The sequence below is a fragment of the Myotis lucifugus genome, unplaced genomic scaffold, assembly GCF_000147115.1.
Source record: "Myotis lucifugus unplaced genomic scaffold, Myoluc2.0 scaffold_610, whole genome shotgun sequence".
NCBI classification, from domain to species: Eukaryota; Metazoa; Chordata; class Mammalia; order Chiroptera; family Vespertilionidae; genus Myotis; species Myotis lucifugus.
Window position 1 is genome coordinate 96,308 of NW_005871658.1, and position 17,259 is coordinate 113,566.

Sequence of the window (17,259 nt, forward strand, 5' to 3'; positions counted from 1 at the left end):
CGGGGGCCGGGAGGGGACGTTCCGCAGAGACCGGGGGTTGAGCAGCAGGAGCAGCGGCTGAGTGACCCAGGAGCGCATCCCGGGAGAAGGCGGGCCGGGCGGGGCCCCTGGCGAGTGTCGCTGGAGGTTGGCAGTCAGTCGGTCAGGTCAGCTCCGCAGACGGAGGGACCCACCAGGGACCCACCGCTGGAGCAGGCTGCGACCCAGCACCCCGGGCGCCTCGGCGAGGGCCTGAGGTCTCCGTGGGCCCAAGGGTTAAACGCCCCCCCAGCCTGGTCAGGTGCGCAGCGCCCACCTGTAGCTGCCGGTCCGTCAGAGCTGTACCTGTGACCTGGGGAAGGGAAGGACTTGGAGGGCAGCCCTAGATTCCGGTCCCAGCCCTTGGTCTTGAGCCCCTGGCCTCTGTACCTTCATCTAAAGTTGGGTTCGGCCCCACCAGTGTGGCTCAGTGGTGAGCGTTGACCTTTGAACCAGGAGGTCCCAGTTGGGTTCCCAGTCAGGGCACATGCCCGGGTTGTGGGCTCCATCCCCAGTGTGAGGCCTGCAGGCGGCAGCTCATCATTGATATTTCTGTCTCTCTCTCCCTCTCCTGTCCTCTCTGAAATCAATTTAAAAAAATACATAAAAAATAAAGTTGGGGAAGATGCCACCACCTGGCCTGTAGGGGAGGGTGAGGATTAAATGAGTCACTTTGTAAATTGTAATGCTGTGTAAGGACTGAGTCTCTAAGGAAGCTTTGAATCCAAAGTGCCAAGAAGTTTGGGTCCCCGGGAGGAATGGGTGAGAGGCCCTGCAGGCTTCCCGCCCGCCTGCTGCCCAGCCGGCTGCCGCGTGGGGCTGGTTCGCTATTCTCGTGCAGAGTCGCCCCTGTTTCTTCCACGTTCCACCCTCCTGGCAGACATCAGCGTTCAGGATGTTTTCCGCAAAGCCTGTCCCATACTGACCTCACCCCTCTCCCTCTTCTCATCAAGACCCCAGATGCACACCTAAGCCTGTGTGGAGTTGTATATTTTCAGTTTCTTTGGCTCCCTGGCTAGATCATAAGCTACTTGGGAATAAGAACTTTTTAATATTCTTTCCACCCCTTCCACAGTATTTATCACAATGCAAATTACAGGGGCCAGTACATAATGAAGTGCATTTTGAATTAAAATGCTCCAAAAAACAACAAGTGGTCCGAATGACAGCTGGCTTGCTTTCTCTGTTTAGTGTGGCTCCAGCTTGATTCCTACCCCCCTGAAAGTTCCTGTTCTCACTACCCAACGTGACTTCTCTTTGTTCTCTAGCCCCCAGGTGTCCCTAGATGCCAAGTCAACACTCCTTTCCCTCCCTGAAGATCAGCCGTGGGAACCGTGGCCATGGCGTCCCCATCGGAGCCTGTTACGTTCAGGGAGTTCTGCCCTTTGTATTATCTCCTCAACGCCATTCCCACGAAGATCCAGAAGGGTTTCCGCTCTGTGGCCGTCTACCTGACAGCCCTCGACACCAGCGGGGACTACATTGCCGTGGGCAGCAGCACCGGCATGCTCTACCTGTACTGCCGGCGCCTCAGCCGGATGAAGAAGTACAACTTCGAGGTGAGTCCCGCTGTCCTCTACACGCCGTGCCTGAGCCCTGGCTGATGTCTACTTGTTTGTGAGTTCCAGCGTGGGACAGTTTACTGCCCACTTACTAGCATATGGCCTTAGATTCTCACCCAGACAATACTTTGAAATCATCTTTAATTGAGGTGGGCTATAGATTAAAACATTGTGTTTTTTATTTTTTTTCCTGCCTCCAGAAAAATCTAGCATCATTTTAAAAGAGAATGTTTTAGTGTTTAATACTTAGCAGGAAGGAAGGATTTTTTTAAAAAATATTTTTATTGATTTCAGAGAGGAAGGGAGAGGGCAAGAGAGATAGAAACATCAATAACGAGAGAAAATCATTGATCGGCTTCCCCCTGCACACCCCCTAATGGGGATTGAGTCTGCAACCCAGGCCTGTGCCCTTCACCAGAATTGAACCCGGGACCCTTTAGTCCACAGGCCGACGCTCTATTCACTGAGCCCAACCAGCTAGGGCTATACTCAATTTGAACTAACAAAAATGGTTAGCATGCATGTAGCACTTACTATATGCCAGGCATTACTTAACCTTTACATATATGTATTAACTCATCACATGCTCAGAAAAATTCTATGAGGTGGGTGTTATTTTGATCCCCATTTTACCAGGGACACACTGAGCCACAGAGGTTAAGGGACTTGCCCAAGGTCAGGAGTTAGTGAATGGTGGCAATATTGTCTGAACTTGGGCAGACTGGCTCTAGAGTTTATATTAATATATTTTTTAAAATATATTTTTAAAAACATTTTTATTTATTTCAGAGAGAGGAAGGGAGAGAGAGATAGATACATTGATGTAAGAGAAACATCAATCAGCTGCCTCCTGCACTCCCCCTCCTGGGGATGAAGCCTGCAACCGGAGCGCGTGCCCTGACCAAACCGGTGACCTCTTGATTCATGGGACGATGCTCAACCTCAGAGCCACACTGGCTGGGTTGAAAGAGCATTTTTTCAAATGAAGTATGTTCCTAAAGAAGAAAGCAGACCTTTTACATGATAAGCAGAGCCTGGCATGTGTTTTCAAGAATAATCCTTTTTGGAAACCTTTTCTTTCTCTACACAAGTTAGTTAGAGCAGATGGCGACACCAGAAATTCTTGCTAGTGAGTGCCAGAAGCACGGAGAAATGTTGTGAGGAGATAATAATAAGTACAAAAGTGTTATAAACTTGTTAAACATACTGTGTGACATACATAGGAATAAATCAGAAAGGTAACGTGTCCTGAGTTTCTGATTTTCTGTTTTGGAATTAAATGTATGATCTCCCTTGTTAGCACTCAGCAGGTTGTTGAGATTTCATGGCTTTGCCTTCATAACTCTTTGCCCATCCACAGCCATGCTGGTCCTCATTTCTGCCCCTTTGCCACACCTGCTGTCCTGTGCACACATCAGTAAGCATGTGTCCAGCGCTCACTGTGCCAGGCCCATCCGAGGTCCTGGGGGTGCAGGAGAGCGCAAAACAGGCCAGGTACCTGCCACACGGAGCTGGGAGTCTAACGGGGATCAGAACCCAGCTGGGAGTCTAACTGGATCAGAACCAAGCTGGGAGTCTAACGAGTCAGAACTGAGCTCCTAGTGAAGTGAACGGCTTTAGTCCAGAAAAGCAGGTCCTTTGTTTCCCTTTAGGTCAGTGGTAGCCAACCTTTAGGACCTCACGGACCACTGGTTGGCGACCACTGCTTTAGGCCATTAAACATTGTATAAGTATTCACGCTTTGTTTTTTGTTTTATTTGTTTTAATACCATGCATTATTTGGGTCCCTCGGCTTGGCCTGTGCCCTCTCACAATCCGTGACCCCTCAGGGGATGTCAGCCAATTTCGGCCTGATCCCCTCAGGCCAGGCTGTGCACCGGGCCTCTAGTATGCATATAAGATCTTTGACTAATCTCTTCCCCCCTCCCCCCTTGCCTCTGAGATTCATCAGTCTGTTCCATGTTTCCATGCCTGTGGTTTCCACTCCTGCGTTGAGCGTATGCCCCCTGGTGGTCAGTGCACGTCATAGCTACTGATCATCCAGTTGCTTAGGCTTTTATATACTGGTGTATAGATATTTTTATTTATTTCAGAAAGGAAGGGTGAGGGAGAGAGGGATAGAAACATCAACAATGAGAGAGAATCCTAGATCTGCTGCCTCCTGCATGTGCCACACTGAGGATCGAGCCCACAACCCCAGGCATGTGCCCTGACTGGGAATCGAACCCTGACCTGGTTCATAGGTGGATGCTCAACCACTGAGCCACGCCAACCGGGCTAAGTATTCACACTTTAAACTGTAGTTCTTGTTAGTAAAAGAAGGAAACCAGTAAAACAATTCTTAAAAATTTAATGAATTCGTATCTTATTTGAGTCCTCTTAAATATTTCAGAATATTCAGGTCTGTTGGCCATTGGACGTGCCCGCAGTCCTTTCCTCCGCTTGCTCTGCCCCCCCCTGCACTCCTGTCCCCCCTGTACTCCTGTCCCCCTGCACTCCTGTCCCCCCGTGCACTGCTTTCCCCGCCTGCAATTCCTTGCCCCCCTGCACTCCTGTCCCCCTGCACGTCTGTCCCCTGCACTGCTGTCCCCCTGCACGTCTGTCCCCCTGCAGTTTTGTCTTCTGCATGGAGGGAAAGCTGCCTGCCCGGAGCCTAAGTGGGCTGCCGGCTGTCCTAATGGTAAGGTGTTTGTCCGGGAAACCATTCCCAGCTCCTGTCAAATTACTTTTTAAATTTTTTTATTATTGGCTTTTATTTGAGGAAGTTAAGTTGTCACAATGAGGCAACAAGTGCCCCGAGGAAGTTGCAAAAGAGGGAAACAGGAGCTGGCCACACAGTAGATGAGGTCTGAGGGGCAGGCTCCTGACCGAGCCGGAAGGGCAGCGCCCAGGCCAGGATAAGACTAGCTGTCCCCTTCCCGGAAGCAGAGAGGCTGTGACAGGAAGTGGGTGGCCTGCTGCAGCATAGGCCGGGCTCCCTTTGGGCGCCGTGACCCCCTGGGCGTGCTGGCTCCAAGGCTTCAGTGGTTTCATCAGAAATGGCTCCATGCTTGTCAGGCAGCTTTTGGACTAAAACTTGCTGCCCTTGTACGTTGGAGTAGAGGAGGAATGTATGGCTCGTGCCTACAGAGCATTCTGGTTTGTTCGCCACTTCATCCACTGTAAAATGTAATTTGGCTTAAACTTGCACTTCTTGTGCGTTTGGTGATGGAGAGGCAGCCTCCCTGCGAAGCTAAGGAGATTGAGCGTAGGGGCAGGGAGGCTGGGGGCCACACCTCCCGTGTGTGAGGACACGGAGGCCGCGGTTCGCCCAGTCTGGGTGGGGGGAGGGTGAGTCAGGGAGGGGCACAGAGGGCTTCGGAGTTGTTCTAGATGTTCCCCTTTCCCAAGCGAGATGGGATTGCGGTGCTTGTTCTATGATAACCCTTCACGCTGCAGTGTATGGTTATGTTGTAAATGGTCTTTTCATGTGATCGTATTTCCTCATTTTCAAATGAAAACGAGGACAGTCCCATGCCACGAGGCATCCTACGGGCAGCACCGTGCTTGCCCTCCCCTGCTCTCCCCTGTGGAGTGGACCACATCCTTCCCAGACCACCTGCACAGGTGTCGGTGCCCACACGCTGGGCGCGGCTGGTGGGTCCTGCTCCTTTTCCCAGGCCGTCAGGCCCCTGCGAGCAGCCCGACTATGGTGTCCCCGCACAAGCACAGCAAAACCGACAGTGAGCACTTCCTGCTGACCCCTTCACTGTCCATCTCACCGGAACCAGCAGCTCTGTGATGCGGGTGAGGCCCACCTCATTGTAGCCTGGTGTGAGAGACCAGACTCGCTTGGAGTTTAATGAAGTTAGTGCAGTGAAATTCCCATTTTTAAATAATGTGTTAACATGAAAGATTGGTTTTATGAAACAGAAATACTGCCGAAAGAGATACTAATAGTGGATTTTAGCCCTAGTGTTTGGATACCCTGCAAGGTTTTGTGCATCCTGCTTCAGTCATGAAAAGTAACCCTCAAATATTCGATCTCTTCAAATATAATAGAGTGTTCGTCAGTGTCTTTTGACTTTGTGTGTCACATGGTAATGACCTGACCTCATCCTCTCCTGCTGTGGGGTCGTTGTCGGTGGGCACTCAGTCCGCCACATGCGCGTTCTGAGACCACGGCCAGGGACAGTGCTGCCGGGACCTAGGCGGGCCGACCTCATGCCTGGGAACAAAGCTCCCCTCTGACAGGTGCTTTGGGGTGGATGTTCCTGGAGTTGACTCTTCTTCAGGGGCCGTTCCCTGTGGCCGTTCCTAATTACATGGCTGATCCTCACATCGAGATGCTGAGGGACCTGGGGGCGCAGGTGGGGTTACGTTCACTCTGCCACGCACCTCCGTGTGCTCTCACCTGCAAGCGCTTCGGTGAAATTGCCTGGCACGGAGTTTCTTTTCAGTGGAAAGGAAGAAAAATTCAAACTCTGATGCCGAGTGGGGCAGGCTCGTGACTGCAGATTCTTAGGGAAGATTCTTTATTCACTGCCATCAGTGCCTGAGGTAAGGCCGAGTTCATTGTCAGCCTCCTTTGCCAGCAAGTCCGTTCCCCTCGTCCACCCACCTCTGAGGGCTGGATTCACAGGGGTTCCGGCTTTGGCAGGGGTTATGGGTTCCAGTCTCTACCTCATCTGACCTGAAGCCCGAGGTTCTGGTGCCGGCCAGGTATTCCAGGGAAGCCTGCAGCTTCAGGCCTGGCTTCTGTCCTGGTTTGGCAATATCCTCTTTGATTTTGGCTCCTGTAAATGTTTTTACTTTTTAGAGATCAGCTATGAATTTAGAAGGATGTTTTTATGTATCTTACTCAGCATTTCTAGATATTTAGAGAGAAATGTTTTTTGGAATAGCTAGATGATACGATCATTAGTTGAAGCCTCATATTTTGTTTCTATGTGAAGTGCAGTTAAATGTGGATAATCTGATTCTTGGGATGTTTTGGTTATTAACTCAAGAACTGTAACACTTATTAATGTCTGGAGGCCCGGTGCACAAAATTCATGAACAGGTAGGGTCCCTCGGCCTGGCCGGTGATCAGGGCCAATCAGGTTCCCTGCCTCCCGCCTCCCCGCCTCCTCCTTCCCTCGCTCCCTCAGCACCTGCCACTGCTGCTGGTTGCCCACCGTGTTCTGCGCCTCCCCTGGTGGTCAGCACACGTCATAGCACTCGATCAAACTCTGAGGGGACACTTTGCATATTAACCTTTTATATATATAGAAGATTGTATTAAATAACATTAACTTAGACTTAGCACATTGGTTTACTAGAGCAGGTATCTGAGCATCACACACAGATATTCAGGCTTCCAGCCCAAAGGCGTGACGAGTTTTATTGTGAAACCTTTTGGAAAAATTACACACTGTTGTAAATTTATGCTAAGACGTAAGATTTCCAGTAAATAATTTTGATTCCTGATGTGGTGGTTTTATTTCTTATTTTTCTTATTTTTATTTTAAAGAGAGGGAGAGGAAGAGAGAGAGAGAGAGAAAGAGAAACATCCATCAGTTGCCTCTCATACCCGCCCCGACCTGGAAGTGAACCTGCAACCTTTTGGTGTACAGGACGACACTCCAACCAGCTGAACCACACTGGCCAGGGCTGGTGGCGCTTTTTATAATCACAAACTCCCAGGGAAAATAGCCCCTTTCCAGCATCCTGCTACCACGTCAAGACTGTCATGTCTATGAAAGCAGCCCAGTGCTCATCAGTAGGTGAGTGGAGAACACAGCTGTGATACATTTCCACAATGGAATACTACTCAGCTATGAAAAGGAAGAAATATTATCCTTTGCACAGCATTGATGGCCCTGGAGAGCATGATGGTAAGTGAAATTAGCCAGTCAGAGAAAGACAAGTACCTTATGATTTCACTCATTTGTGGAATTCAATGAACAAACTGAACTAACAACCAAAATAGAGAATTTAAAAAATCTATTACATTTATGATTGGTGTTTTTATAAAAAACACATTGAATCATATCTTTATATTGTTCTGCTATTTGCTTTTTTTTCATGTAACATATATATATAAATAAGGATCTACTTCATATTTTTAGTACATGAATTGTATTCTCTAAGTGCCTCTCAAACCAATTTTCTGTTTTTAATTTCCAAACCATTATTGATTGATAGTTTTGTAAATTACAGTGAATTACTAGGAAGATGGAAAAAATAACCATAATGTCTAAAACATTGGTGCTCGTCCTGTCACTTTCTCCCCTTGAAGCAGCACCAACGGATTCTGCTAATGGAACCTCAGTCATGTCACCTGCATTCCAGGTGGTCAGGTCCTTCCCTCGCTTCCTTCCACGAGCCTCCGGCCTTGGCTGCCGGGCCTGTGGACTCGCTTGCAGAGAAAGCCCAGGCAGCGAGGCGAGCAGGGCCTCCAGGAGGCACCCCAAGGCCACAGGGCCTTTGACAAGCCCTTGACCTTCCGGGCAGTGAGGACAGCACCTACCCACGTGGTAGTTTGAGGACTGCAGGCGGCAACACTGCATGTGCTTCACCAGCTGGGACACGCTCAGCCCACAAGAGACCTGTGCGGTTCTCACTGCTGCTGCTGTCACTCAGCGGGTGTGGAGAGGGTCTCCTGTCTTCACCAAGGGCACTGCCTCCGCCCGTTCAGTTTGCCCTTCTCGGGGTGGCATATACTACCTCCAGCCTGAGGCTCTCCACTGGTCTTCCTGACTGGCCCTCCCCCTCTGCACCCCACTCCGAATCCCCTCTGACGGACGCATTGACAAAATCGGGACTTTTCGAGGGCTCCTCCTTTCTTGCCTTCAGTTTCCAACCCAAACCCGCACCCTGTGCCACGAAGGTATTGATAGCCCAGGACCCCTGAAAGCCCTGAAGGGCCAGAGGAACGTGAGCTGAGCTTAGTCATTAGCTTCCCCACCGCCTGTGGGCGGCGTTGCATGTTGCACAGCAAAGCTTTAAGGGTGACCGCGACCTACTTTAGCTTATGTTACCATAGCACCCAGCTCAGTACCGTTTGACCGGCTGACCACCACCTAAATCACCACGGTGGGGTCACAGTGGTGCACTGGGGATCTCGCCATGGCAGCAAGGTCAAAACCGGTGTCACTTTCTGAATGAATGGTCTCAGGATGAAGATGATCACTTACGTGGACAGGAAGCCTGTGTCAGCGCAGGAGACACGTGCTCCTTAGTAACCATTGTGGTAAGCCTGAGTTAATGTCATTGCTGATGACTGATCTAAGAACCAGAACACACCAGAAGTCATTTCTAAAGCTCCTGCGGAGGTGCTGTCTCGCCGACTGGGCCCCCACAGTGTGAGAGACTGGGCCACGCAGAGAAGCAGAGCTCGGCCTGGGCGGCTCTTCTCGTCCTGACACCTGACCCCTGTCTGGGTGGAGACCTCTCAGCATGCTACACTTGGGTGATCAGCATTTCCTTCATCAGAAATGCAGTTTTTCATGTTGTCATTTCAACGATTACAAACCTGAAATGGGAAGGAGGGTTTAGCAGGTTCCGTCATCTCCCTGCACCGTGTGCACTTTCCCAGGAGTAGAAGAGCTGCTGCCTGTGCGGGGTCCCCTCCGCCGGGATGTTCTCCAGAAAGCCGCCTGCTGACAGGTGTTGGCATGTTTCCTCTTTCAGGGGAAAACGGAAGCCATCACGGTGGTGAAGCTGCTGAGCTGCTTTGATGACCTGGTGGCCGCAGGCACAGCCTCCGGGAGGGTCGCCGTCTTCCAGCTGGTGTCCTTGCTGCCCGGGAGGAACAAGCAGGTGAGCCAACACAGTTCGGCATCTCTGACCGTCTTGGCAAATCCCCGGGGTTTTAAATGAAAATCCTCATCTGCCTAGACAGCAATGGCCAGGAAAGCTCACACTGCGTTCTTGGTCATCGGGTAGCATTTCTGTTCTGGTAGGACACTTGGCAAAAAGCACATGTGGTGATTTAAATTCCACTGGGTAATCTCTGGCTGTCCTCTGGGTTTTGAAGGTACATAGGTGTGCCGTGCCAGCACTGCCATGGGTGAACCTGAGGGGGGCGGTGAAGGATCAGAAAAGACAAAGAGAATACAGCTGGAGTAGGTGGATCTCTGACACAGAGAGACCCAGCCTGCAAGCCGAAGCTTTATTTTATAGTCAGAGCACACAAAGCAAAACAAGAGAAGTGGTCAACATGTTTACAATGCTCTTGTGAGTTTCACCTTGTTTTAGCAGCACTTGCTGCACCTCCCACAGCCCATTAGCTACTTAGGAAGGAACGAGGGAGGACTATAAGGTCAAGCTGAATTATGCTAGGAGGGCTCTGCCCTCCAAGCTGGGACTTGTTTGTGGCCCTGCCACAGGTCAGTCCGAGGCTTGGCCCAATAGCCGCTCCCTACATCTCCCCATTTTATTGTTTTTAACCTACTATAATATCCATAAAAGTAAAACTTGAATATCAAGAACAAAACTCTGGCTATTAAAAAAATAACAAAACAATGCCAATGCAAAAACCAAACTACAGACATGTTAACATTTTCAGCTATAAAATGAAAGTTATCTACTCAGAGTCCTCGGACTTGGCTGTGCAAGGCTTTACAGAAGACTTGCAGCTAACCAATGCTAGCATAGCCAGAAACATGGTTGAGCAAGTAGCTTCCACTTCTTGCTTTTCTACTATCTGCTGGACTTCAGTCATTAATTTCTTCAGCTGACCCCATGTTGGCACCTCGGTGCCTTGTGTATCCACATCGCAATTCTCAGTCTTTTGAACGTAGAGACAAGAAGCTTCTCTGGGTCCCCTGAGCCTCCTCCAGCCGCCGGTGCCGCTTCTCCATCTCCTCTGTCTCGTTCTCCTCCCATTCCTTCAGGGTGTTGCTTGGGGCTACTGCTATCTGTGGCTGGAGTAGTCAATTGTCTGCAGCCACAGATACAGGTTGAGGCTCCCGGTGCAAGGTCCTAATTCATTTGTTCAGTCCTTCTCCGTGGATTCATGTCAGAGTTTGATGTTTCTTGCAGGAATCCACAGGGGCTTGCAGGAGTTTTCTGGAAATACACCAGCATATCCTCGACCGAAGGTTAACAAGGGGTCGGGACCCTTCCATAAACCAGACTCAGGATCTTTCCATTTAACCAAACCATTTTCCTTTGGTTTATTCTGACACCAGTGTAATTCCATAGGTGTCTTGCCATCAGTGTTTACAAGTGAAAAAATTTAAAGTTACTAAGGTTTGGTGTAGTTTACTTACAGGAGATTTCACCACTGTTCCCCCTTTTTGTTTTTCAAGTTGGGATTTTAGCCACTGATGTTGGCGTTCTGTAATTGCCTGTCCTTGGGAATTGTATGGTAGTCCTGTAATGTGGTGAATTTTCTATTTTTTACAGAATTGTTGGAAATGACAGCTTGTGTCACTGAGTCATTTTAATCGAGCAGTCTCAATTCTGTTTACCAGGCCAGCAGCATAGGCAGAATCAGAAATAATATTAAGAGGCTCTTGGAAATCCTGCAATGCAGCCTTGATAGCTTCTAATTCAATTCTTTGCACAGAAGTATGACTGGTCTGGATGACTCGGTCTGAATTCATTGCATGATAAGCCACTTTACCATTAGATGAACCATCAGTAAAACAGTTAATGCTCTAGGAATAGGTTCCTGCCTAGTATTTTTTGGTATAATAATAGGGGTGTAATATAAAAACTGTAGTAACTTATATTTTAGTAGGTGACAACTGATTTCCCCTGAATATTCACTTATTTCAATTTTCCAGTTTAAATCAGCCTGAAATAAGGTTTATCTTCTAACTTCATTTGTCCTTGGGTGTGGACAGTAAATGACACTAATTGGATTTCTGCATTTATGTTTTTTAGATAGTTGCAAACTGCTGTTACATGCGCGCCACGAAATTAGAGATTTTTAGATAAGGTCTTAACTAATATCCTCTAATAATTTCTAAAAGTCATATAAGGTCTTGAGGCAATCCTTTCATATTTCTTACCTTTTGAGGCCTAATACATTGATTTTTAAGTACAGTTCCTAGGTATTTGAAGGGCATTTCCCACTGTATTTAGAGCATTCTCTAAGCCACATTTAAACAGTTTCTTTTAAAAACTTTTACTTTCTTTTAAACAGACCAACCAACTTGGTTGCTTTTCAGAAAAACAAGTAGGAGAGAAACATGCTGGACAATACTGCAATGCATGCATCTCAAGTAAAAGTAACTTTCTTTTTACTTATGGTGTCTCATTAATGGTGAGATTTAATGCCTGAATAATAACTTTTAGTTTACTTTGTAAATAGTAGCGGAACAGATTTTAAAATTTCTTCTTTTTAAGCTTAAATTTACTTTTAAACTGTATTTTTTTTGGCTAGTGCTAATTTGCATATGTATGCAAATTTTACTTTGAACTTTGTTAGAACCAATTGCTTATAAAATATTGGCTTCTTATATACCTGAGTTTATGTAAGACTTTGATTATATTGTGAAAAGCCAACGAAGTATTCAGCAACCTTGTCCTGCCAAGCTCAGAGGTTGAAACCTTTATAACACTTAAAATATATGTATATAAATAGAACACAGTTATTAATTTTTATTTGATAAAGCTTCCCACATGATTTCGATTATATTAGATCGGCCTAATTTAGTTTAAAAATATTTCTTTTAAGAAGAGAGAATAGCCGAAACCAGTTTGGCTCAGTGGATAGAGCGTCGGCCTGTGGACTGAAAGGTCCCAGGTTCGATTCCGGTCAAGGGCATGTACCTGGGTTGCGGGCACATCCCCAGTAGGAGATGTGCAAGAGGCAGCTGATCGATGTTTCTCTCTATCTCTCTCCCTTCCTCTCTGTAAAAAATCAATAAAATATATTTAAAAAAAAAAAAAAAAAGAAGAGAGAATAAATCCTTGACTCATTCCAGGGCCCTTGAAATGTCCCAAAGCTATCTCTCGGTTAAAGTCTTGAAATTTAACTTGGAAAGATTATCAGATATACATAACCCAAAGATTGTATTATACACTTTTTATAATTGTTTTTAAAAGATATCAATTAAATTTAAACTGGTTTTAATATTAAAAATTTGGTTTAGACCATAGAATTAATCCTCTTTTTCAATCAGGCCAATAAAATATTATATCCTAGGTTGAAATTTTACCACATGTACTACAATATATTTTGAACTACTAATTTCTCCAGAGAAAACACAAGAATTATTTTTCTTAAAAATGAATTTCTATACTTTATGCATTTCATTATTACAACCATATTAATTTCTCCCAACTTAATTAAACTTTTAACTTTTAGAAGCCTCAAATTTTAGGTGGCAAGTTAAATACTTAGCATTTCTCAGATTAGTAATATATTTATATTTTTAAGGATATATTTCAAATAAAATACAAGACATATTCAATTGATAGATTCAAATCTATCCTCTAGAATTTTCATACGAGGAAACTCAGATTAATATTTCAGTATTCTGTTATTTCAAAATACCTAGATATTTAATATTTTTTATTTAATTCAGCAAACTCCAAAGTTTTAAGTTACCAGAGACTTTGAAAACTATGTTTAGTCATATATAATTACCACTGAAAAAGATTTACCATATACCTTTCATTTTAGTTATGTATATTTTGCCTTAACAACTTTGAGATTTTAAAGCCAATTATTATTACCCAAGGCATTTTCTTTGGCAAATTCTGTAACAGAGATGACTTACTGACTTTGAGTGGCTTTAATGTTAAAGTATTATTTTATTTTATTTTCCTTTATAAAAACAGGAGTGCCCCTGGGACCTGTGAGGCAACCTTGGAATGAGGCCACCAAAATCGGGTGGGGTGCACCTTGTCTTAAGCTAGCCTTTTTCTCTTCATGGATATAGAAATCCCAGACGCATCCCTAAATTGTGAGAAATGTCTCATCCAAATTTCAAATGACGAACTGGGAAATAAAAACATGGCGAAAACGAGACTTTTAATAACACTCCCGAGAGTGGGCGTCCATTTTACAGGATCACCAAAGACCTAGTAATTAATGGCTGGGGCCTTTTTTAGTTACCTCCCTTTGTCTAGAGCAGTGGTTCTCAACCTGTGGGTCTCGACCCCTTTGGGGGTCAAACGACCCTTTCACAGGGGTCGCCTAAGAAAACACACATATAATTACATATTGTTTTTGTGCTATGCTTTAATTATGTTCAATTTGTAACAATGAAAATACATCCTGCATATCAGATATATACATTACGATTCATAACAGTAGCAAAATTACAGTTATGAAGTAGCAACGAAAATAATTTTATGGTTGGGGGTCACCACAACATGAGGAACTGTATTAAAGGGTTGTGGCATCAGGAAGGTTGAGAACCACTGGTCTAGAGAATTTTCCTAGAACCTGTGTTATGGGCCACACGTATCGCTCATATTCTCTCTCCCCACCCCCACATCCTGTTTGCTCTGGGGAAATTTAGTAATGGCCTGGCACCTACTGTTTCTTTTCTGTGAAGTTAAAGGCATGCTTAATAGACTAACAATAAACAAATTAAACCAAACAAAAAAGACAGATAAAACAATAATCAATAGACAATCGTGCATAACACAGACAAAACTTAATAAATCAGAGCTCTTTTCATGGATCTTTCCGATGCTTTACATTGCCTGGGACTTACAGCCAGAATTCGGCCTAGACCTCAGCCTGTTGTTCACAGATCTCACCCAATCCTGCTCTCCACAGCACTGACTGGTGTCTAGAGTTGTTTTAGCTAAAACCTGCCCGTCTCGAGGCATCAGGTGGTGATTGTCAGAGCGTCAGAGCCTCTGTGAACCGACTGTTAGCCCCTTGTCTCCAGCTGGGGAGCCTCCCCCACCAGAGGCGGAGGGTCCGGGGCCTTAGGTGTGACAGACTGTTGATCCCCAATACGAAGTGGGCATAATGCAGTCAAACAAGAGCCCGCATAGTTAAAGATGACAAGGGCACTCGTTTTCCTTGAGCCTGATTTAAGAGAGGACCTTTTGACACCTTAATTCCTTTATCCTTGAGCATGCAAGCTAAAAATTTACAATGATGTTTTTGCCTTTTACTCGAATTCTGCCCCATTATAACCTGGCTGAAATCTAAACATTCCTTTTTCACTTCATTTTTTGCTTAGGCGACTCTTCTTCTCCAGATTCCTATTCGGGTGCCAGATGCCGCGTTCAGAACGGCTAGGGTTCAGGATCTGCTCTTTCTTTGTAGTCCTCAGATTTGGACAGTCTTAATTTAAGAAATTTAAAATTGCTTCATTGAGCATTGTTTTAGAGGTCCCTTTCCTGAGATCCTCAATTTCCCACATTTTACACCTAGCTGCTACCAAACCTCGCTCCCTACCCTACTTTTGCTTTCTGCACGTGCCTCACGGGAGCATCCTTGCACCTGACAACTGCAGTTCCCCCAAATTCAGGTCCCTGTTCGGGCGCCATATGTGCCGCGCCAGCACTGCCATGGGTGAACCTGAGCGGGGGGCGGTGAAGGATCAGAAAAGACAAAGAGAATATAGCTGGAGTAGGTGGATCTCTGACACAGAGAGACCCAGCCTGCAAGCCGAAGCTTTATTTTATAGTCAGAGCACACAAAGCAAAACAAGGCAAGTGGTCAACATGTTTACAATGCTCTTGTGAGTTTCACCTTGTTTTAGCAGCACTTGCTGCACCTCCCACAGCCCATTAGCTACCTAGGAGGGCTGTGCCCTCCAAGCTGGGACTTGTTTGTGGTCCTGCCACAGGTCAATCTGAAGCTTGACCCTATAGCCGCTCCCTACACATAGGCAAAATGGGACCCAGCTCCCCCATAAATGGGATGGTTCCATCCACCTTGTCCCCAAAGCTCCACCCCCGTGCTTATCCTTCCTCTCTTGTGTGACTGTGACCGTTTCTTCTAGCTCCGGAGATTTGATGTCACTGGGATTCACAAAAACAGCATCACAGCCCTGGCATGGAGCCCCAATGGGATGAAACTGTTCTCTGGAGACGACAGAGGGAGAATTGTCTATTCCTCTCTGGACCTAGACCAGGTAAAATTATGTTCAGAAGCACCGCTGGCTTGGTGTTTGGGGAAATGATGTTCATCATTGCATTTTTAGTCAGCGTGTGTTCTCCATCATCATCCTGTTATCTCAATTGTTAGTAACATTTTCTTTCAAGGACTTTTCTAATGTTTCATGAGCCTCTCCTTCGTGATGAAAGAGCCATGGCCTTTATTTGTACTGGAACGTCCACTTTTTCATTCTCTTGTCTCTTCTACTAAGAAAAGAAGCCACTGTTGTTCCTAATTCCTTGAGGGTTTGTAGGAACAAGGTGACGCCCTCCCTAATCAGCTGGACAGAGGTCAGCGCTTCCAGTGGCGCACAACTCACCCCTTACCCAGCCCTGCCGCTGTGAGATGATCAGGTCCAGCCCCACCCTCCCGTTTCTTACTTCATTTAATCCTCCACGAGTCCCCTGAGCTGTGTTCTCACCCCAGTCAGTGGAGGAAACCACTCCAAGAGCCACAGTCAGCAGGGCGGGACCACAGGCTAACTCCTGGCGGAGCTCAACTGCAGACTGAGCTCCCGCCGCCAGCCCGCCTTTCCCCCTGCACGTTGGCCTCGTGCCTGCCTGCCCGGCTGGTCTGCCCCCCGAGGTGGCACGGCCCTTCCATTTTCTTATTCGTAGCCTTCACGCCGAGCGTGGGGTAGGAATTCAGCAACTATTAGCTGAGTGGCTCTGTCCCTCGGACCCAAGACTGACTGCTGATAGGTACTCTCCAGCAGTAGCTCAAACTGTCTGGTCTCAGGACCCCTTCACACTCCTAAAGTGGGGACCCGAAGTGCTGTTTTCTGTACGAGTTCTACCTGCTCAGTGCACCCTGTTAGAAATCATACCCGAGAAAGTAAAAAATATTTGTTAAATTTATTTTTAATAATAATAAACCTGTTATATGTTAACATAAATAACATTTTTATGAAAATAACTATTCTCAAAACAAGTAGAAAGAGTGGCATTGCTTTACATGCTTGCGAGTCTCTTTCATACCTGGCTTGGGGAAGACGGCCCGCAGTCTGTCGCAATTACATTGTTTTGCTTGGAAGACATGAGGAAACTCCAGCCTGTGGTTAGAGACGGAGGAGTGTTTTAATAGCCTTTCCAGAGAATTGTGGGTATTCTTCTTTAGTTCTGTCACAAACTGACTAATGGCAGTGTCCTGGGAGGTTAGTTACAGTATGGAACTGAAGCCGTGGGGTGAATTTTTTGTGCTCTGTTACCATAAAATCCACTGGTCCGTCTTGCAGTCAGAATGGCTCTTTGATCCACGTGCGATTTTGTAACGTGCACAGGTCACTTAGAACATATTGAGCCCTTGAGCGAGGCCGATCTTCCAAGTGTTGACACATTTGATTATGTAATACGGAGGAGAGCAGCTTTGTTAGTGTCGCCATTCTGATCAGAAAAGCCTGACACCCTAGTGTGGCCGATCGCAGGCTGCACTGGGAGAACCGCCGCTGTGCGGGAAGCTGTCCGGTGACACTGCTGAGGGTCCCCGTGTGTCCTTTGCTGCCCGCCACTCGCCGGCCCGGCCTGTGGGCAGCGCACAGGACACTACTCATTGGGAAGCAGTGTCCTGAGCAGTCTGATCCTTCTTCCCCGGCTTTATTGAGGTTTCTGATTGTTGTTTTTAAAGACTCTGTGA

At 46.6% G+C, this 17,259-nt stretch overlaps 1 protein-coding gene across 1 annotated transcript in view; it reads left to right on the forward strand.

Moving 5' to 3' along the window:
• Positions 1 to 17,259, forward strand: part of TECPR2 (tectonin beta-propeller repeat containing 2) — a 75,880-nt gene that overhangs the window by 14,026 nt on the left and 44,595 nt on the right. Inside the window, exons 2-5 of the mRNA XM_023745981.1 lie at positions 1,287 to 1,577; positions 9,234 to 9,362; positions 15,473 to 15,604; positions 17,036 to 17,145. Of these exons, the coding sequence (XP_023601749.1) occupies positions 1,359 to 1,577; positions 9,234 to 9,362; positions 15,473 to 15,604; positions 17,036 to 17,145 (590 nt within the window). The 5' untranslated portion in view covers positions 1,287 to 1,358. The remainder of the gene's footprint in view (positions 1 to 1,286; positions 1,578 to 9,233; positions 9,363 to 15,472; positions 15,605 to 17,035; positions 17,146 to 17,259) is intronic.